The sequence below is a fragment of the Mya arenaria genome, chromosome 15 (assembly GCF_026914265.1).
Source record: "Mya arenaria isolate MELC-2E11 chromosome 15, ASM2691426v1".
Lineage (NCBI taxonomy): Eukaryota > Metazoa > Mollusca > Bivalvia > Myida > Myidae > Mya > Mya arenaria.
Window position 1 is genome coordinate 28,786,608 of NC_069136.1, and position 24,483 is coordinate 28,811,090.

At 36.2% G+C, this 24,483-nt stretch overlaps 1 protein-coding gene across 2 annotated transcripts; it reads left to right on the forward strand.

Annotated features, from left to right (window-relative positions):
- The first annotated feature begins 5,406 nt into the window (after positions 1 to 5,406).
- Positions 5,407 to 22,639, forward strand: LOC128218710 (excitatory amino acid transporter-like). 2 transcript variants are annotated; one of them, XM_052926386.1, is made up of 11 exons: positions 5,407 to 5,525; positions 12,024 to 12,716; positions 13,491 to 13,565; positions 13,779 to 13,901; positions 14,658 to 14,736; positions 17,222 to 17,388; positions 17,970 to 18,096; positions 18,445 to 18,678; positions 19,347 to 19,541; positions 19,850 to 19,984; positions 20,562 to 22,639. In XM_052926386.1, the coding sequence occupies exons 2-11, from the start codon at positions 12,497 to 12,499 to the stop codon at positions 20,830 to 20,832; spliced, it is 1,626 nt and encodes a 541-aa protein (XP_052782346.1). In that variant the 5' UTR covers positions 5,407 to 5,525; positions 12,024 to 12,496; the 3' UTR covers positions 20,833 to 22,639. The 2 variants fall into 2 exon arrangements, with proteins under 2 accessions (XP_052782346.1, XP_052782347.1); XM_052926387.1 differs by lacking the exon at positions 5,407 to 5,525 and adding an exon at positions 7,067 to 7,187.
- The last annotated feature ends 1,844 nt before the right edge of the window (positions 22,640 to 24,483 follow it).

Below are 24,483 nucleotides of genomic sequence, written 5' to 3' on the forward strand. Positions count from 1 at the left end.
GGTTTTTCTCCAAGAGGTATACATTGGACATAATTTGGTTCTCCCCTTTGTCAATGATCTAAGAGGTATACATTGGACAAGCATTGTTTCCCCTTTGTCAATGATCTAAGAAGATACATTGAACAAGCATTGTTTCCCCTTTGTCAATGATCTAAGAGGTATACATTGGACAAGCATTGTTTCCCCTTTGTCAATGATCTAAGAGGTATACATTGGACACAGCATTGTTTTCCCCTTTGTCAATGACCCAAGAGAGCTTTGTTTTTCCCTCTGTCAAAGGTCTAAGAGAGCATTGTTTTTCCCTTTGTCAATGCTCTAAGGGGTATACATTGGACACAATTTGGGTTTCCCCTTTGTCAATGCTCTTAGAGGTATACATTGGACACAGCATTGTTTTTCCTTTTGTCAATGCTTCAAGAAAGCTTTGTTTTCCCCTCTGTCGATGATTTAAGAGGTTTATGTTGGACACAGCATTGTTTTCCCCTCTGTCAATTATCTAAGAGAGCTTTGTTTTCCCTTTGTCGACGATCCAAGACAGCATTGTTTTCCCCTTTGTCAATGATCTAAGAGGTATACATTGGACACAGCATTGTTTTCCCCTTTGTCAATGACCCAAGAGAGCTTTGTTTTCCCCTCTGTCAAAGATCTAAGATAGCATTGTTTTTCCCTTTGTCAATGCTCTAAGGGGTATACATTGGACACAATTTGGGTTTCCCCTTTGTCAATGCTCTAAGAGGTATACATTGGACACAGCATTGTTTTTCCTTTTGTCAATGCTTCAAGAAAGCTTTGTTTTCCCCTCTGTCGATGATTTAAGAGGTTTATGTTGGACACAGCATTGTTTTCCCCTCTGTCAATTATCTAAGAGAGCTTTGTTTTCCCCTTTGTCGACGATCCAAGACAGCATTGTTTCCCCCTTTGTCAATGACCCAAGAGAGCATTGTTTCCCCTTTGTCAATGATCCAAGAGGTATATATTGGACAAAGCATTGTTTCCCCTTTATCAATGACCCAAGAGGAATATATTGGACACAGCATTGTTTTCCCCTTTGTTGATGATTCAAAAGGTATATATTAGTTACATGTCTATTGCACCTGGACATCAACCAACATTCTCAAAAAATAACTTGCTTACGGTGATTGACATATGATGATTTTGTTGTTATAAATTGTTTCACAATTGTTCAAAATAATTATCTTAAAACTTAACCTCCTGTACGCTGCTCTATGAGTAAAGATGTTCGCCGTTCACCTAGTAAGTGGTCATTGGATTGGTAGGCGCCTAAACTTAAAATAATGGGATTTTCTTATCACACGACAGCGACAAGGGAATGTACGAGTATGTGAAGCATATATGTATAGAAAACGGTAAAACGCATACAGCTTAGGTGAAATATATAATATTACTCGAATTCCGCTCAAATTGCATTCTGCATACTGAAACATGATTTCATATATAGAGAGAGCAAAACAAACTGCAATTTAAAATTTCCATGAGTACAAAGAAATAATACAGGGTATTTAGGTATTAATTATTATGTGTAAATGATGCTAAAAGGGCATTTTAAACCAGATCAAACGTTGTTGATCAACTATATAAATATGTTTATTAACTTATTTAAGTAAAAAACGTTATTCAAATTTCTGAGGAAAACAATGTTTAATGGTCATGGGATTTGAACCGGTAACTGGTGAAATCAAGAATCGTTTGAACCACAACAGAACTGCTAAACCACAGTCATATACTTATCAATCGATGTTGTGTTACATGAGGAACTGCTGGACCACAGTCATATATCTACCAATCGATGTTGTGTTACATGTGGAACTGCTGGACCACAATCATATATCTATCAATCGATGTTGCGTTACATGAGGAACTGCTGGACCACAGTCATATATCTATCAATCGATGTTGTGTTACATGAGGAACTGCTGGACCACAGTCATATATCTACCAATCGATGTTGTGTTACATGAGGAACTGCTGGACCACAGTCATATATCTACCAATCGATGTTGTGTTACATGAGGAACTGCTGGACCCCAGTCATATATCTATCAATCGATGTTGCGTTACATGATGAACTGCTGGACCACAGTCATATATCTACCAATCGATGTTGTGTTACATGATGAACTGCTGGACCACAGTCATATATCTATCAATCGATGTTGCGTTACATGAGGAACTGCTGGACCACAGTCATATATCTATCAATCGATGTTGTGTTACATGAGGAACTGCTGGACCACAGTCATATATCTATCAATCGATGTTGTGTTACATGAGGAACTGCTGGACCACAGTCATATATCTATCAATCGATGTTGCGTTACATGATGAACTGCTGGACCACAGTCATATATCTACCAATCGATGTTGCGTTACATGATGAACTGCTGGACCACAGTCATATATCTACCAATCGATGTTGCGTTACATGAGGAACTGCTGGACCACAGTCATATATCTACCAATCGATGTTGCGTTACATGAGGAACTGCTGGACCACAGTCATATATCTACCAATCGATGTTGCGTTACATGAGGAACTGCTGGACCACAGTCATCTGCTGGACCACAGTCATATATCTATCAATCGATGTTGTGTTACATGAGGAACTGCTGGACCACAGTCATATATCTACCAATCGATGTTGTGTTACATGAGGAACTGCTGGACCACAGTCATCTGCTGGACCACAGTCATATATCTACCAATCGATGTTGCGTTACATGAGGAACTGCTGGACCACAGTCATCTGCTGGACCACAGTCATATATTTATCAATCGATGTTGTGTTACATGAGGAACTGCTGGACCACAGTCATATATCTATCAATCGATGTTGTGTTACATGAGGAACTGCTGGACCACAGTCATATATCTATCAATCGATGTTGTGTTACATGATGAACTGCTGAACCACAGTCATATATCTACCAATCGATGTTGCGTTACATGAGGAACTGCTGGACCACAGTCATATATCTATCAATCGATGTTGCGTTACATGAGGAACTGCTGGACCACAGTCATATATCTATCAATCGATGTTGTGTTACATGAGGAACTGCTGGGCCACAGTCATATATCTACCAATCGATGTTGTGTTACATGAGGAACTGCTGGACCACAGTCATATATCTACCAATCGATGTTGTGTTACATGAGGAACTGCTGGACCCCAGTCATATATCTATCAATCGATGTTTCGTTACATGAGGAACTGCTGGACCACAGTCATATATCTACCAATCGATGTTGTGTTACATGAGGAACTGCTGGACCACAGTCATATATCTATCAATCGATGTTGCGTTACATGAGGAACTGCTGGACCACAGTCATATATCTATCAATCGATGCTGTGTTGCATGAGGAACTGCTGGACCACAGTCATATATCTATCAATCGATGTTGTGTTACATGAGGAACTGCTGGACCACAGTCATATATCTATCAATCGATGTTGTGTTACATGAGGAACTGCTGGACCACAGTCATATATCTACCAATCGATGTTGCGTTACATGAGGAACTGCTGGACCACAGTCATATATCTACCAATCGATGTTGCGTTACATGAGGAACTGCTGGACCACAGTCATATATCTACCAATCGATGTTGCGTTACATGAGGAACTGCTGGACCACAGTCATATATCTACCAATCGATGTTGCGTTACATGAGGAACTGCTGGACCACAGTCATCTGCTGGACCACAGTCATATATCTATCAATCGATGTTGTGTTACATGAGGAACTGCTGGACCACAGTCATATATCTACCAATCGATGTTGTGTTACATGAGGAACTGCTGGACCACAGTCATCTGCTGGACCACAGTCATATATCTACCAATCGATGTTGCGTTACATGAGGAACTGCTGGACCACAGTCATCTGCTGGACCACAGTCATATATTTATCAATCGATGTTGTGTTACATGAGGAACTGCTGGACCACAGTCATATACCTACCAATCGATGTTGTGTTACATGAGGAACTGCTGGACCACAGTCATATATCTATCAATCGATGTTGTGTTACATGATGAACTGCTGAACCACAGTCATATATCTATCAATCGATGTTGCGTTACATGAGGAACTGCTGGACCACAGTCATATATCTATCAATCGATGTTGTGTTACATGAGGAACTGCTGGACCACAGTCATATATCTACCAATCGATGTTGTGTTACATGAGGAACTGCTGGACCACAGTCATATATCTATCAATCGATGTTGCGTTACATGAGGAACTGCTGAACCACAGTCATATACCTACCAATCGATGTTGCGTTACATGATGAACTGCTGGACCACAGTCATATATCTACCAATCTATGTTTCGTTACTTGAGGAACTGCTGGACCACAGTCATATATCTATCAATCGATTGTGTTTCATGAGGAACTGCTGGACCACAGTCATATATCTATCAATCGATGTTGTGTTACATGAGGAACTGCTGGACCACAGTCATATATCTATCAATCTATTGTGTTACATGAGGAACTGCTGGACCACAGTCATATATCTATCAATCGATGTTGCGTTACATGAGGAAATGCTGAACCACAGTCATATATCTATCAATCGATGTTGCGTTACATGAGGAACTGCTGGACCACAGTCATATACCTACCAATCGATGTTCTGTTACATGAGAAACTGTTTTGGGACGTTCTTATGCACGTTATGCACCATTCAATTGCAACCACGCCCCCCCCCCCCAGGTCCGGGGGTATATCGGGGATAGCCGGGGAAATTGGCCGTGTTTTACCTTCCAGTTGGCCCCGCAGTGCCGGGTGACTGCGGTGGTTTCGTCTTCACGTCAAATATAGCGGGAAATTGGCCGTATCTAGGGTCCCTTGGGTGCGGGGGCATTTGGCGGGGGGTTTACCAGCAGATCGTCCCCTGCACTTTGCCCGGGCTTTGCTGGACCGAAAGTCAAAGTCCCCGCTATTCCCCGGACCTGGGGGGGGGGCGTGGTTACAAATGACTGGTGCATTACACACAATTATGTTTGCAATTATAACAATAAAATCAAGCAATACAATACACCTAGCACGTAGTTTAAAAAAACATCAAATTTGCGTTGGTTAAAAAAATACCTTTCGAGTTGTTCTGAGTGTTTGAGAATCTATTAGCTTTTTTCATTTTTGGGTTATTTAAATTTTGTCTACAAGGCCTATGTTTAGCTACGCCCATGGCAGTGAATTTAGTTTATTTTTTATAATCAATACATGAGTACCAAAACTAGTACACACCTCAGCGTTTAAACTTATTCTTGTTCCTAATTACAAAAATGAAGGGTTTCTAAATATATCACGGTTTTCACTAGTTTATGTTCTACTGTATTGAACACAATCAGTGCATTTTTCAGGACAAAATGATGCAATACCGGAAAAGCTCGAGCGTATATATGTATGTAAAATATTTAATAGCGAATATTGGAATTTAAGCGAATACTGGACAAGGACACAATACTCTATATGCAATATAACAAGTAAGTGAATAGAAAGATAAATTGTAACAAAACTGAATAATATATAATTCTTGATTTGTCAAACCGGTGATGAATTATAGGTTTAGAACTGAAAATGCTATTTTGGTTAGGGTTACATCCTTTTAAAAATTGGTAAGGTAGGTAGGCTTTTTCATTGGGCTGTATATAAAAAAGCGAACATTGGAAAACAGTTAAGTGATATTCTGTATAAAGCTTAAATGTTTTTTTCGGTCTTGTTATCCGCACTAAATGTATTTTTTAAGCAAAAGCATAACATTAAAGACTTTGTTTAGTGAGTAGTCAAAGGAAAAGCATTTTTAGATTTTGTTAATTATCCTATCATAAATACGTATATTATATTGATATACAAATAATTCAATATATCAAGTATAATTGTTAATCTGCATATGGGTAAAGAAGAATTGAATGACTATGTTTGGGTTAGTTCTTCGGCCGACTGATTGATTGATTGATAGATTGGCTGATTGATTGATTGACTGATTGATTGATTGACTGATTGATTGAATAATTGATTTTTTAACAAATTAATTGATTGGTTGATTGATAAATTGATTGGCTGATTGATTGACTGATTTATAGGCTGATTTATAGGCTGATTGATTGATTGGTTGATTTATTAATTGGTTGATTGATTGATTGATTGATTGATTGATTGATTGATTGATTGATTGATTGAATTATTGATTTTTTTAACAAATTATTTGATTGGTTGATTGACTGATTTATTGACTGATTGATTGATTGACTGACTGATTGGCTGATTGATTGACTGATTGATTAGTTGATTTATTAATTGATTAATTAATTATTAATTGATTGATTGACAAAATTATCAATTGATAGTCGGAAGGAAGTAAAGGCCCATCGATTGACTGATAAACTATATAACATTATGCTTCATTTGCACAATTCTGTCAATTGATAACAAGAATAGGAACATATTGAAGGACGGTTTCGATTTCATAAATATAGAACATATTAGTCGTATAACAGTGACAAACTTTGTTGTTGATTGTATTTATAATATGTTCCGTTTAATTTGAAATCAGGACATTTTTATTCTTGTAAATTTGTTTTGTTCACGTGGGACAGCCCTGAATAAGATTCTGTTAAAATAGCTACTCTGTATTTTGCTATGTGAGTCATGTTAGTTCTACTTCCAACATTTGTTCTTTTTAATGAAAAACCATATTGACCTTCTAATTCCATAGCTCCATGAACTGTCTAATATAAGCCTTCGACGTTTCAAAATGTAGATTCCTTTGTATAAAAACAGGGGTAAAACAAAAAAAATTCTGTCCGGACCCCGGTATGGTCTGTATACTAAACTGCAAATAGTATTCAGTTCCTTTTTGTCTGTTTATGAATGATTTAGGACTGATGCTCGTTTATCAATAATCATGACTTCAACGTTAAATGATTACTGTAGCAGCTTTTTTTTATACACCAACCTTAATATGTATACATATATTTACTGGCGGCATATGGTAGCTTCAACGTATATATACATATATGGAAGTTAAAGATGAAACATTGCATCAGCATTATAGTATATACATTGCCTTTGTTAAATAAGCAATTATTTGTGTTCGGAACTTATATTCTTGCAAGAAACGTTTTTGGACGAACTCTCTACAACAGGTAACTACTTCAGCTACTTTTACTATTGGGGGTGAAAAAGAATATAAAACTGTCCTAGTGTAACTTTCATATGATATAGTGACAGTGTACATACTACCTTTTCCTTATTCCTTATTGAAAAAGGAATAAGAAACGAAGTGATCGCCTATCAGTTCTTAACTCTCTCTCTAGAAGATGACTTAGCTAGAAATACACACTTGTATCATTGTTGAACGAGTGTATTAAAAAAAAATGGTGAACAATATGCTTTGTATTCACCGAACCTCATTTTATAACAAGTTCCTTTAAGTTATCATCATGTATGCTAGTTTATCTATTACCACAATAAGAAACTACAACCAGGATCCGTATTGACTATCGAAGTGGCACTTAAGTATATTCAAGTTCCAAAATTAGCATTTTACAAATGAAGACAAAAAAAGTGAGTAGGTTTTACTAACATTTGAACATATATTCTACTTCAATCGAGTATACAAAGCTCGTTAAAAATGTTTAAATTATGAGTGGCACATCTTTCATTTTGCACATAAATGAAAGCCATTTATATAATATGACAACATTGTTGTGATTAAGAATAAGTTATGTACATCTTGATTTGATGCCGTCCTCAGACTCATCTCCACCTAAATCATATATAGTTTTATTCACTCCCTTGGAACCTAAATCATATATAGTTTTATACACTCCCTTGGAACCTAAAGCATATATAGATTTATTCACTCCCTTGGAACCTAAAGCATATATAGTTTTATACACTCCCTTGGAACCTAAAGCATATATAGTTTTATACACTCCCTTGGAACCTAAAGCATATATAGTTTTATACACTCCCTTGGAACCTAAAGCATATATAGTTTTATTCACTCCCTTGGAACCTAAATCATATATAGTTTTATACACTCCCTTGGAACCTAAATCATATATAGTTTTATACACTCCCTTGGAACCTAAATCATATATAGTTTTATACACTCCCTTGGAACCTAAATCATATATAGTTTTATACACTCCCTTGGAACCTAAATCATATATAGTTTTATACACTCCCTTGGAACCTAAATCATATATAGTTTTATACACTCCCTTGGAACCTAAATCATATATAGTTTTATTCACTCCCTTGGAACCTAAATCATATATAGTTTTATACACTCCCTTGGAACCTAAATCATATATAGTTTTATACACTCCCTTGGAACCTAAAGCATGTATAGTTTTATACACTCCCTTGGAACCTAAATCATGTATAGTTTTATTCACTCCCTTGGAACCTAAAGCATTTATAGTTTTATACACTCCCTTGGAACCTAAATCATATATAGTTTTATACACTCCCTTGGACCCTAAATCATATATAGTTGTATACACTCCCTTGGACCCTAAATCATATATAGTTGTATACACTCCCTTGGAACCTAAATCATATATAGTTTTATTCACTCCCTTGGAACCCTTGGAACCTAAATCATATATAGTTTTATACACTCCCTTGGAACCTAAATCATATATAGTTTTATACACTCCCTTGGAACCCTTGGAACCTAAATCATTTATATATTTATACACTCCCTTGGAACCTAAATCATTTATATATTTATACACTCCCTTGGAACCCTTGGAACCTAAATCATTTATATATTTATACACTCCCTTGGAACCTAAATCATTTATATATTTATACACTCCCTTGGAACCTAAATCATATATAGTTTTATTCACTCCCTTGGAACCCTTGGAACCTAAAGCATATATAGTTTTATACACTCCCTTGGAACCTAAATCATATATAGTTTTATTCACTCCCTTGGAACCTAAATCATATATAGTTTTATACACTCCCTTGGAACCTAAATCATATATAGTTTTATACACTCCCTTGGAACCTAAATCATATATAGTTTTATACACTCCCTTGGAACCTAAATCATATATAGTTTTATACACTCCCTTGGACCCTAAATCATATATAGTTTTATACACTCCCTTGGACCCTAAATCATTGTCTAGAGGTGAACAACGTCCTCAGTTTGGCGTGTATTAACACAGCTTTGTACATGTTTCAACGATATTTTTTAGAAACGACCTTGTGCACCGAATATCGAGCAATTGTTTGTTTACGATGACTATTTTGAACTGAAATTGATGATGACAAAGAGTTTACCTTATTGAATATGCAGATGTCTTAAAGCATATTGTTAAAATTTGGCAAATTAAAAAGGGAGACAACCTTCAGGAAACTGTCAACAATAGAACGTCTTAAATGAAGTTCGTCACAAGTTCAGTAAACACTATTTCAATTTCAAGACCTAATCGTGTCTCGACTTACTATATTACTTCCAAAATATAATAACTGATCTACTTTATACAGACAGTTCTGATCAAAATGACCCTTCTTAGACGTGTTATAGTACACACATATGGATTATGCAAACAATCGGCGCCTTTTAATCGTTATTTTATTGTGCAATAGATTTACCAGATTTGGGATGAACCTAGGTTCTAAAGATGTCCAGAATGAATGTGTGATTTTATCAACAGTTAAATTCTTTGGAAACTCATTTTTCAATTTGGAACCAAACATTTTATATTTACAAACCTTTTTTAGCTGTGATATGATAAATAATTATGTTAATTCAGAAATGTTCCTGGGAACATGAAAAATAATTTGCGACTCTTCGGATAACCTTGAACCTACCAAAATATTAGCAAGTTGTAAACGATTGGCTGCTAATGTTTAATTCGATTGGATAGATCATCATTAACGACTACCGGCAGGGTTTGGCATAATCAAATTGCTTTATTTCCTTAAACACACATTAGGAAGGTCTACCATGTCATTTATTTCAAAATTGATATTCACGTCAAAGTTAAAACGATATTTTTGTCTATATCAGAAAAACACACGGAAACCTTGCTAGTTAACCTAGCAAAACTGTTATAATTCCACCGAAATCTTGTTTTAATACTGTTTTCAAAATTTCAACAGCTGTTCCAAAACTTGCACTGTTACTATTTAGTTGTTTGAATAAAGTAAGGTGTCCCGTTGGGTTTATGGAATGGTCGACATATGAAGGTATTAGAACAAGACAGTTTTAACACATGGCGCTGGATCGAAGAGATTTACGCCTCGTTTTTTTTAATCTGACTAGTAAAATAAGAGAACAAGAGGCGTAGAGATTATTGTCAATAGCGTAAATAATTTACGTACCGGTAATAGTCTCTAAAAGGCACACCTTTTTCAGAAGTTGAGATACTTTTCGATCATTTACGAATTATATCATCATTATTATTATTATTATTATTATTATTATTATTATTATTATTATTATTATTATTATTTTATTTTATTTTTTTATTATTATTATATTTTTTTAGGGTGGGTCCTGTCAACGTTACTGCCGCTCGTGCTATAAACTAGTTATTAATCTGAAGTTCGTTGCTGTTTTCATTTAACTGGAGTTTTGTTGTGTAAACTATCATTTTTAGTTCTAGTATTGTGTTTACTGTCTAGTTAAACCATAAAAACACACCAGTTATTGCCATTTACGTGTTAGCTCGATTCTCATTTCGCAACTCATAGTACAATTCCACTCGACAACAATTCCAAGCGGACTTTTTGCATGCTGTATATATGTCTGATTAATGTTGTATTGTTAATTGCTTTAATTGTACTTATTATTACTAAATGCATTCGATTGGAATGGAACAGAAAAAAGTTCAGACCGCCCAGTGTTCTGTCAAGCCCGTAGACGTTAGCCATTTGTTTATAAATTCCTTCCATCAAAATAGAATCTATAAAATAAAAGCTTGACATACCTATTATTGTAACGATTGTAAAGCTGTTTCAGATTATTTCATAGATATTGTTTGACAAGTCAAATGTGCTCAGCCAACTTGACGTGGCAGATATGAAATCATATACTGAATTAGTAGTACATGGAAACACAAAACAATAAAAGACGCGGTTCTTTAATGTGTGTCTCATTCATATGACAAAGTCATTAAGTTTAAATAAGACGCAAGTTTGATTCAAAGCGCACAGAGGTGACACAAGTATCTGGTAAGCCGGCCAGTACACGCACCCTTCCCATGCACCTGGGAAGTAGAGTAAACTGAACTTGTTTCATTAATTCCACGCACACCTTATCATTTACATGTTCAATAAATATTTAATGTCAGGTACCTTCAGGTCACTATGTAAGGAATCTCACATGATAAAAAACAGCAACACAATATTTACTGCATGTTCATACGAATTCTCTCCAAGGGCCAACTACGAGTACCGGAAGTGCATGTGGTGTGTACCGTTATAGAATAAATGCATCTTAATTATGTTATATGTATGTCCACACGCTTTTTTATGGTCGATGATTTTATATAAAACCGTATTTAATGAAAGGAATAAACATACAGTGATACTTATGCATACTTCATAACCGCAATAAAATAACCCTTATGCATCCATTTAATTTATATTTGAACTTAAGTATATATATTCCTTTCCCTGTGGTGATTATTCAAAGGAAGCAATTGTCATAGGTCCATTTATTACCAGTAAATGGCCAGTGAGGTGTATCGTTTTATAAATATTTGATCAAGCAGGATGCCCACCCGTACATTTACTCATTCGCAGATTTTTGTATAGTCATACCTTTAGAACAGATTCGTGTTTGAGCGGATTCAATGCGCATGCGTTGTTTTAATACATCTTAAAGTACACTTCATCATTGATTAAGTTGGCATTAAGTATATATGTATGCTGTATATATACCACTGCTTTTTGCTCTAATAGTCCTCTCCAATTATGTTTTACCTTGTTCAATCGTTTCGTTTCAGACCTTTGACAACATAGACAAGAAGGCGCGGGGTATATTTTTATCTCAATATACGGGAAAAGACACTCAGTTCGTGTTAAAACTGAATTAAAATTGGTTACCTTATAGTTTTGTTAATCAATACAAAGAATGTTAAAGAAAGAAAGTTTGTAAATCAGTGAGAAGTACGAAAAGGTGTTACCAACCCAGCTGGAGCGAGAGAGGAAGGGTAATTCGAATTGTGTCTGAAAAATAAAGCATAGCAAGGAAGAATCAGATCTGAAAAACATACGCAGAACGTACGCGTTCCTGAACAGTTCATAAGACGGACAAAGATACCAAACAATACATTATTTAGAGAGGACATCAAGGCGGTAACCATAACTAGTACTGTTAAAAACAATACACATTTATCAAGATTTGAATCGAACTAGAAATCTCTAGAAAGGGATCTTCCACAATTTATACCGTACAGAAAAAATAATATTTGCCATCATGACAAAAGAGACATCATCGCTCACCACTGGGCAGCCCGTCCATCATGCGAGTAGCGGGCCCAGGGAGCCAATGGCCAAGCGGGCTTGTTTGAGAGTGGTCAAGGGTTTGATGGACAACCTACTTCTTTTCACCACACTTTTTGGCGTCATATTCGGGTTTGTCCTTGGTTTTGCAGTACGACCTTCACATCCTTCCGAGGAAGCGTTAATGTGGATCGGTAACTATACTGACTATATCTCACGTACTTCACCTTCATTATAACAGCCCATGAGTAACATATGCTTTTAGTATGGTTCACTTTTGTAAGCATTTCCGGTACCTAACATAACACCAAAAAATACGTATATCTTCCCGATTCAGTTGTATTTAGATGCAAAATAAGTGATATAACTCGGAGTGTTCTTCGCAGTACAAGTAAGCTTCCATGCATATCTTGCATCTCTCTATTCAGCTGTTTTCTTTGCCGTACAATTAGCTTTTGTGCATATTTCTATTCAAATGTTTTCTTCGCCGTACAATTAGCTTCTGTGCATATTTCTATACAACTGATTACTTCACCGTACAATTAGCTTCTGTGCATATTTCTATACAACTGATTACTTCACCGTACAATTAGCTTCTGTGCATATTTCTATACAACTGATTACTTCACCGTACAATTAGCTTCTGTGCATATTTCTATACAACTGATTACTTCACCGTACAATTAGCTTCTGTGCATATTTCTATACAACTGATTACTTCACCGTACACTTAGCTTCTGTGCATATTTCTATACAACTGATTACTTCACCGTACACTTAGCTTCCATACATACTAGTATCTCTACGATACGTATGTAGACCGTAAGTTAAAGACCATATTTGATAGAACAAGAATATTTTAAAATTGAAATAAGTTACTGGTACTGGTACTTACACGTATTTTAGAGAGATAAACATCACCAAATGAAATGTGCTTGCATCAATGTAGCGAGGTTGTTCTTTCGCAGGTTTACCCGGTCAGCTGTATCTGCGGCTGCTGAAGATGATGATTATTCCCCTAATTGGATGCAGCGTTATATGTGGTAAGTCACATGGGTGACATTCGAACTATTTAAAGGATTTAATCAGTTAGGGAAGATAATACATTGTTAAGCAGGGATGTGCATATGTTAATTATGCGTTGTTTTGAATAAGAAATAGTATGGCATTTCAATGTTGTTGCGAAGGATTCCGGCTTTTATATTTATCGATATATCTGTCACAAGTACATGAACTATACATTTTATTTACTACAGGGGCGGCAGCGCTGGACCCGAAAGCCAATGGAAAGATCAGTTTAATAGCATTAGTTTTCATTATCTCCACAAATGCTCTTGGCTCGGCAATGGGAATAGGATCCGTTTACATGTTCAACCCTGGTAGGTCCACTGCACTGCGTACCCATTACTGGTGTCAGTTTTCAATGTGGTATCCATCGTCTTTTCGTGCACTTGGAAAACGTTGACTAATTAATATTTTTATCTGATCTTTTATTTTGTTTATTTATTGCCACAGTGTTCAATGCCCAAGTATTTTATCAATCAAAACGACACAAACAAACCCGGTAGTGAAGTAATATTGGTATGACATCAATTAACAAAATTACGTCATTTCTCAATGTCAATCTCAACTCATGTTTCCAAATAACAGCATAGCACGATTTAAAACTATATATGTAATCCTTTTCAAAAGAAAATCATTGAATGCATTAAGTTGATAATATCATTTCTCACTATTCTAAAGAAAAAAATCAAGAGAAAAATATGTAATTGAGTGACAACTCGACAACAATAGATTGTACGCAAACGGTTTATGCATATGTCAAACGATCATTAATTTTCTCTGTAGAATATTGATGAATTCAAGTATGAATAAGAATTTACACAGGCCAGAATTGACTTCCTTTCCTATTTAAATAGATTATACAAGATCACAGTTGAGATACAATGTAACTTTGTCCCTGATATTTGGATCAGAGCTTAATGTACAAGACTCGTGTTGCCCTGACAAAAGCACCTAAATAAGTATTCAATATGCAATACATTAACAGTAACCACTATTTTTTTTAAATGTTTTATTCTTCATCGAATTTTACCGCGCCTCTTCCGATAGTATTCTTCCTCTTACCATTTAAGGGAAAGGTGAAGAACGACATGCGGACACGAACATCGAGGGGAACATGCAGACTGGCGATATTCTGGCTGATCTTATCAGGTATGTGCTTATATATAACTATTGCGTGTAACTGGCGATATTCTGGGTAATCTTATCAGATATGAGCTTATATATATAACTATTGCGTGTAACTGGCTATATTCTGGGTAATCTTATCAGATATGAGCTTATATATATATATAACTATTGCGTGAAACTGGCGATATTCTGGGTAATCTTATCAGATATGAGCTTATATATAACTATTGCGTGTAACTGGCGATATTCTGGGTAATCTTATCAGATATGAGCTTATATATATAACTATTGCGTGTAACTGGCGATATTCTGGGTAATCTTATCAGATATGAGCTTATATATAACTATTGCGTGTAACTGGCGATATTCTGGGTAATCTTATCAGATATGAGCTTATATATATAACTATTGCGTGTAACTGGCGATATTCTGGGTAATCTTATCAGATATGAGCTTATATATAACTATTGCGTGTAACTGGCGATATTCTGGGTAATCTTATCAGATATGAGCTTATATATAACTATTGCGTGAAACTGGCGATATTCTGGGTAATCTTATCAGATATGAGCTTATATATATAACTATTGCGTGTAACTGGCGATATTCTGGGTAATCTTATCAGATATGAGCTTATATTTATAACTATTGCGTGTAACTGGCGATATTCTGGGTAATCTTATCAGATATGAGCTTATATATATAACTATTGCGTGTAACTGGCGATATTCTGGGTAATCTTATCAGATATGAGCTTATATATATAACTATTGCGTGTAACTGGCGATATTCTGGGTAATCTTATCAGATATGAGCTTATATATATAACTATTGCGTGTAACTGGCGATATTCTGGGTAATCTTATCAGATATGAGCTTATATATATAACTATTGCGTGTAACTGGCGATATTCTGGGTAATCTTATCAGATATGAGCTTATATATAACTATTGCGTGAAACTGGCGATATTCTGGGTAATCTTATCAGATATGAGCTTATATATAACTATTGCGTGAAACTGGCGATATTCTGGGTAATCTTATCAGATATGAGCTTATATATAACTATTGCGTGAAACTGGCGATATTCTGGGTAATCTTATCAGATATGAGCTTATATATAACTATTGCGTGTAACTGGCGATATTCTGGGTAATCTTATCAGATATGAGCTTATATATAACTATTGCGTGAAACTGGCGATATTCTGGGTAATCTTATCAGATATGAGCTTATATATATAACTATTGCGTGTAACTGGCGATATTCTGGGTAATCTTATCAGATATGTGCTTATATATAACTATTGCGTGTAACTGGCGATATTCTGGGTAATCTTATCAGATATGAGCTTATATATATAACTATTGCGTGTAACTGGCGATATTCTGGGTAATCTTATCAGATATGAGCTTATATATATAACTATTGCGTGTAACTGGCGATATTCTGGGTAATCTTATCAGATATGAGCTTATATATATAACTATTGCGTGTAACTGGCGATATTCTGGGTAATCTTATCAGATATGAGCTTATATATATATAACTATTGCGTGTAACTGGCGATATTCTGGGTAATCTTATCAGATATGAGCTTATATATATAACTATTGCGTGTAACTGGCGATATTCTGGGTAATCTTATCAGATATGAGCTTATATATATAACTATTGCGTGTAACTGGCGATATTCTGGGTAATCTTATCAGATATGAGCTTATATATATAACTATTGCGTGTAACTGGCTATATTCTGGGTAATCTTATCAGATATGAGCTTATATATATATATAACTATTGCGTGTTACTGGCTATATTCTGGGTAATCTTATCAGATATGAGCTTATATATATATATATAACTATTGCGTGTAACTGGCGATATTCTGGGTAATCTTATCAGATATGAGCTTATATATATAACTATTGCGTGTAACTGGCGATATTCTGGGTAATCTTATCAGATATGTGCTTATATATAACTATTGCGTGTAACTGGCGATATTCTGGGTAATCTTATCAGATATGAGCTTATATATATAACTATTGCGTGTAACTGGCGATATTCTGGGTAATCTTATCAGATATGAGCTTATATATTTAACTATTGCGTGTAACTGGCGATATTCTGGGTAATCTTATCAGATATGAGCTTATATATTTAACTATTGCGTTTAACTGGCGATATTCTGGGTAATCTTATCAGATATGAGCTTATATATATAACTATTGCGTGTAACTGGCGATATTCTGGGTAATCTTATCAGATATGAGCTTATATATATAACTATTGCGTGAAACTGGCGGTATTCTGGGTAATCTTATCAGATATGAGCTTATATATAACTATTGCGTGAAACTGGCGATATTCTGGGTAATCTTATCAGATATTGCGTGAAACTGGCGATATTCTGGGTAATCTTATCAGATATGTGCTTATATATAACTATTGCGTGAAACGTTATCACGTAAAGCAATTCCAAACGTACTTTTTTATTTTCAGAAACATAATTCCAGATAACCTGTTTGAAGCAACGTTCGCTCAAACTCAGACAAAATATAAAATTGAAACACGCTTAGTTGAGGTCAACACCACAGACGGCATAAAGAACGAAACAATGAAGACCACGAAAAGGTACCTCGGCAAGATGGACAACGCTAATATCATAGGTAGCTTTCCCGTTAGCATGTAAATCAAAACCATTTAGTATCGTTTGTACGTTATTTCTTCCTACTATGCATCTTAGACATGCTATTCAATACAAACTGTATTTATCTGTTAATGATTTTTTCAAAGCTATTCAAATGAAACCGGTGGCAAAACAATTTCAATACATATACTTGTCGGTCATAAGACAAGGACACCTCGTGTATTTTCGGAAGTTAAGCCTCTCACTGACAGCTCTGTCACAAACACCTTATATACATCAAGCAACATGTTAGGGGAACAGGAAATTAATAGGGAGATAAACAGGCTTATGGCTTTTAAGAACCTTTGGAACCTATCATCAAATACCTTACAAGCAATAACCTATGTGACTCTGTTTGGTGGTCACCTAGCCGGACAAGTGGGGTGCTTCCGGGCACTCTGGTTTCCGGAACAACACAAGACCAAATTTTCGGGTAGTATCGTGCCAACGAGAGTGACTTAGCTTAAGTTGTAACACCTTTCTTCACGACCGTTGTAAAATAATTAAAGTTGAATCTAAACAATTACCACTTGTTAATAACAAGAATGTTCTTTATTCAAGGGCTCATATTCGCCTGCACGTTGCTGGGTTTAGCAGCAGCTGGGTTGAAGGAAAAGGGGAAACCTTTTTTGGATTTCATTTCCTCAGTATCAGACACTGTGATTGTTGTCGTTCGATGGTTCATGTGGTATGTTTTCGTTTATCTTGTTCTATGAATTTCAATTACGTCTGTAGCTTAATTGAATACATGTATTCCATTATTTTGATAGTTGATAATAGTATGAAACTTCGATACAAATAGTAATTGTACAGCAGCAGTCATAAGAATGTTGACAGACTGTTAGAATTTGAATCTGAGTTTATTTTTAATTTAAAAAAAATGCTATAATTATCATTAGTCGGCGCCCTTTCTTATCAAATCAACGAAATTGCAATGAGACCATAAGAATGCTTAAAAGATAAAAAGCAGTTCGTGACACATATAATCAATTATTCTACAATCGTAATCCTACCAAATGTTTGATGTGGTTTTCAGGACCACCCCTGTGGGAGTGATCAGTCTTATCGGGGTCTCAATCGCCAGTATCGACAGTGTTCAGGATGTTTTCGCCCAGCTAGGACTCTTCATCGCTGCCATCACGGTCGGCATTGCAGTCCAGCAGCTTGTTGTCATGTGCGCCATTTTCTTCGTCTTCACTCGGCAAAATCCTTACAAGTTTCTCCTCAGTATTGCACGACCTTGGATGATCGCCTTCGCCGCCACTAGCACGTGAGTTGTAGTCCCCCTGAGTATAACTCTGCATGTTAAACGAACGGTCCTATTTATAAATAATGTTCTTGTTAATGAAGCGTGATAGTCTATCAGATGCAATTTGCGTGTCAAGTATACACACACATAGAAGGGAGTGCGTGCATGCTCGAGATTCACAATCACCCGTAAGTTCGCTGATTGACGGTGCAGAACATGCTATGGTGTTTTTGTTTCGAAACTTTGAAGTTCAGATAGTTCAAGAATAGTACAATAGAAACTACAAGGCCACCCAAAGTAGAGGAACACACGGGTTGGGTTGTGTTCAGTGATTCAAAGATAACCAGTCCAGTCAAATTACAAACAGACGATCAAACAAAAACATACTTTGTACACACAGTACACACCAGGGCAACACGAGTCTTGTACATATCTCTATTAACACAATGTTTATACATAAACGTTGTTGTTAGCACCTTTGGAGCGGTCGTGGACCACATGACCTTGTATCTTTGGAGCGGTCGTGGACCACATGACCTTGTATCTTTGGAGCTGTCGTGGACCACATGCCCTTGTATCTTTGGAGCGGTCGTGGACCACATGACCTTGTATCTTTGGAGCTGTCGTGGACCTCATGACCTTGTATCTTTGGAGCGGTCGTGGACCTCATGACCTTTTATCTTTTACAGAGCGGTTGCTATACCGGAAATGATTGCTGCCTGCGAAGGAAAGAACAATATTGACAAACGGGTAGCTCGGTTCGTCATTCCGTTCAGTGTCACTATCAGCTGCAACGGAAGTGCTATGTATATCGCTGGAGCTACGTGCTTCGTAGCAAACTTAACCGGCACGCCGCTGAACATCGCCGACGGCCTATTGATCTGGTAAGCACATCAACAATAAGTATATGAGCACTAAATCTTAAGAAAAGTGTTTTAATTTAGCTAAAGCCAAGTATGTTGATGTAAATACTCGGAGTTTACCCTGTTGTTTATTTTGCCGTGTTATTCTAAAACATAATGTTATACAGATAGCTGACATTGAAAACTGGAAACAATTATGCATATTAGACTTCCGGAAAGTTGTAACAATATACTAGTACTCGTTACTCTGTACGCCATTTCTATGATACTAGTATACGTTTTGGTTTAATGACACACATAATGCTTTAACTAGCTTATATCTTCCGTAGGTTACTGGTGACCATCTCAGCGATGGCCATCCCGTCAGTACCTAGTGCAAGCATTATGACAACTATCATGGTCTTGTCGTCCATGAACATTCCTGCCGAAGACATTGCCTTGCTTCTCGCCATCGAGTGGTACCTGTAAGTGGTCCTTCCTGCATGTTTGCCAACTGCTATCTATTTTATTACATTTAGTTGTGATACTGGATGTTCTTTTCGGAACTTCTACCTTTCATTATACCCACAATTTTTAAGTCTAAGACATTTTGTTGTCTATTCAGCTTATGAAAATGTTCGTTATTTTACGTTCCCGACAAGTGATGAATTGAAGAAAAACATGCCAGTAGAATATCCGCGTCTCACACTTTACAGTGGCGGTTTCATGATTAACATTGGACATGCACCCCGGGCCCTTCCCAGAACCGAGATATGCATTTGGTTCACTTCTTTCAGCGCCATTCCGAACAAGTGTGTGCTTATTTTTTCTAAATTAAATCATAGTGGTGTATTTCCCAGTTACCCATGTCCACTTCTCCACCAAAAAGAATAAATTATATATATTTATATCTATATATATATATATTATCCACTATGATTTAATTTAGAAAAATCAGCACAAAAATGTTCGGAATAATCATATATTGTTGTTGTTTTTTAAGTAAATTGATATTTAAAAAAACAACGTCTACTAGTGTTATAACTTCTGGTTATGTTTCAGGGACCGTCTTCGATCGACAAGCAGTGTTGTGAGCCACACGATCTGTACCGCCGTAGTTTATAGCCTTTGCAAGGGCGACCTGGACAAAATTGATGAAAAACATCACATGCCGAGAAACGAAACAGACGTCACAATCGTTATTGACAACAGCGCGATGGACGACGACATTAAACTGAATGGAAAAACGAGAGGCTCCACTAATGGTGCAACTCTTGGAGGGTCATTTAATTCCATGCAGTCGTCTTTTGGGTCCAGTGAATCTAGTGTGTAAACTTCGTATATCCAAGCAAAGAGATGCGTGTATCCTTATAGACAGCGAAGGCACGCCTGTTAAACAATACACTCATATTGGTGTGTCTGCGTCTTTCCATGTAGTTCTTGCAGTGAGGGAAATGACATTGAGTTTTCATGATATTAATTATTTAAAAATAATTACGTGTAGGCGCGTTAATTCTTTTAATTATATCATTGTGGAAAGCCATTTTATATCAAACATTGTTTTCTTTTAACTTGTACAGATGAAAACGGGTGTTAAAGGTGTAGAACAATTTTGTCTCAAACAACATGTTAACATTTTTTTGCACCCTTTATGGTGCAATTTCTATAATCATTTTAATGGTGGAGTTACTCAGTAACTGTGTTATTATGCGTTATATACATGTATATAGTTTATATAACGTTCTCACAGATATATGGACCGTATGACATATCACGACATATATAGTTATAGTTTTAAATAATATATTGATTTTTATGCATTTACATATATACATCTGTAGGCATGTACATGTGTGTTGAAGCCATACAATACACAAAGAGCCTGTGGGTTTTGGGGAGGGTGCAAATCTCGTCAACTACTTTTTGAGTCATGCAACATGTGTAAAGTGTACTCATTCATTTTAATGCGTCTTGCCGATATGTGTTTAAAATTTGTGACCTTTTAAGTGTGTGCAAGCACAGGCATCTGAATCATTGTTTGTCATTAAAATATTGTTTAAAACCATTTTGGGTACATACAATGAGATAAACAACACATCTGAAGATATTTAGTGTCTTTGATATACAAAAAAGAAACAAGGTATGTAACTCAAACTTACCCGATTTCACGGTAGAGTCCAGTTTTATGTAAATTTCTCAACCAACATATAAACAATCCATTTTTAAATAAGTGACATGGAAAGAAGAGTCAATTATCTTTAAAATGGTGTGCGATATGTTGGTATAACTATATTGTCTTTAGACAAACAAGCATAATTCAATGTCAAATTCTCATGTTTTTCTTTAGTCGGAGTACAGCAAATTAAAATCTTCAATTTTCCCCGTGTAAACAGTACTGAACACAGACCTATTAAAGTTATTTTATGCTTCAGTGTACAGATAAATTAATTCCATGCCATAATATCAAATATTGATGCTTGGTCACTCCAACAGTATGTACGATATACGCTTCCATGGGGTCATCTTCTATACCACTGTGGTTTTGGTTTTCATTTCATGTGCTCGTTAACAGGGTAGTCATCGCATTAAGCTTATACATGTCTCGACTAGCTTTACAATAATACTGGGCATAGTGCATTTAGATCTCTATCATTATAAACTTATATACGCTTGATGTGTTTGACAAGTACATTTATCAATAGGTGTTATCAAACAATTTTTTTTTGCGTGCACTATACTTATCGTCACTAACTACCGCGCGCAAACATACATGACGTCGACGGTCTACCGCGCGCAAACATACGTGACGTCGACGGTCTACCGCGCGCAAACATACTCACATGACGTCGACGGTCTACCGCATACGTATATATGACGTCGACGGAAAGGCACATGGGGTGCTCAAGTAAAGCAAACAATGCTTACTATTTGAAATGATACTTTTCCGTGTTTAATTGAATTAAATATATTTACATGTGCTGTGTGCAGGGGCCTTTTTGCACTGTACATATATATGTCATACGTATTTAATTTTGTTAAATGTGTATGTACAATTATTTCGTTATATACACATTATATTTATGTGAATGTTGTCATATCTTTATCAAATCACAGATAAATAAATGGAAACTATGAATGTATTCTGGTTTGTCTACTAAATAATGACGAGCAGAACTGTGAGTTGAGTACAGTTCCATGTACATTTTGTTTCTTGGCAAAAGACGAACTCTTTGTCTAAAATGAGGGAAAACGTCATGCAAGAGATTGACAATTTCCACTACTTCCTTATCAGGTCGTCAGTTTTCGACGATAAGTACCGTGAATTTGTCATAGCCGTGGTATCACACAGCACACTTGGCGCACATGTTGACAGTAGAGACGATTTGCGCATGTTAAACAATGCCAACAAACCTGACTTTAATCTAGTTGTTAAACGTTGCCTTTTTCCTTCCAAACTCAATAAACAAACGCTTAATGTCTCTTTGAAAGCTGCACTGTAACGCCGCATAACAGCATCGCCGTATAAACGTGTTTTTTTTCGTTTATGCGGTGATTTTCAACGCATAAAAAGGATTTTTTATGTGGCAAAAAGGCACACTTTCGCCGCATAAAAAGCAATTAAAACACATACTAGTACAATAGTGGTAGATAAAGTTTCATCAAGATCGGTCAAGCTTTGAACTAGACTTTTAGAGACGTAAATTCTGACAAAGATTTAGTAAGATCGGTTTAAATGTGAACCAAACCAATTGATATTTCTGCAAAAACGTTTGAAATGACGTTTGGCTCGACTAAAGGCGGGAATATATGTTACGACAAAGCACAACACCGTCATTTGGGACAATCAGAAAACTGACTCGTCGTATGACGTTACATATATTCTCGCCTTTTTGTCAGACTGACGGGCATGTACCCTTGACAATGCGCACTTTCAACATGTACGTGAAGTTAACGGCCTTTCGGCCTAACGGCGTGAAGTTAGCGGCCTAGCGGCTTCAAGTTAGCGGCCTAACGGCGTGAAGTTGGCGACCTAGCGACTTAAAATTGAATCCTATTTCAGAGCATGTATACATGCATTTTCTCCTAAAGCAATGACATATTAACTGTTTTTATGCACAAATTAACACATTGAAGCTGCTATCAACATTTTTTTTTTCAAAAACGTCGATAAAGCAATCAGCTATTTCAAAGCATTCAACGTGCCTGTTCTTCTAAAACAATGATATATTTACTGTTTTTATGCACAAATTATCACGCTTAAGCAAATATCTTCTCTTTTTTTCAAAATAGTCGATCAAGCAGTTCAGCGGCCTTGCGGCCCAGCGGCGTGAAGTTAGCGGCCTGGCGGCCTAAAATTGGTTTCTATTATAAAACATTTATACATGCCTTTTCTTCTTAAAAAATGACAAATTTATGGTTTCTATTCACAAATCACCATCCTTTGGCGAATGTCTGCATTTCGCACAAAACTCGAACAAGCTGCCTAAAAAATCCATTATAGCGAATATCAGCGTTTTTATTAAACCATAGATTTCTCATTGTTTTGGAAGAAAACGCATGTATACATACTTTAAAATAGGAAACCATTTTAGGCCGCTAGGCCGCTAACTTCACGCCGCTAGGCCGCTGAAGTGCTCGATCGACTTTTTTGAAAAAAATGTTTGTAATTGCTTAAGAGTGATAATTTCGGCAAAAAAAAACCAGAAAATATATAAACAAATTAGAAGGAGAGGCATGTTCACATGCTTTGAAACGCTGACTGCTTGTTCGACTTTTTGAAAAAAAATGTTGATAATCGCCTCAGAGTGATAGTGTGTGCTTAAAAAATCAGTTAATATTTCTTTGTTTTATAAGAAAATGCATGTATACATGCTTTGAAATAGGATAGCATTTTAGGCCGCCAGGCCGCTAACTTCATGCCGCCAGGCCGCTTATTTCACGCCACTGGGCCACTAGGCCGCTAACTTTACGTACATACTTTCAA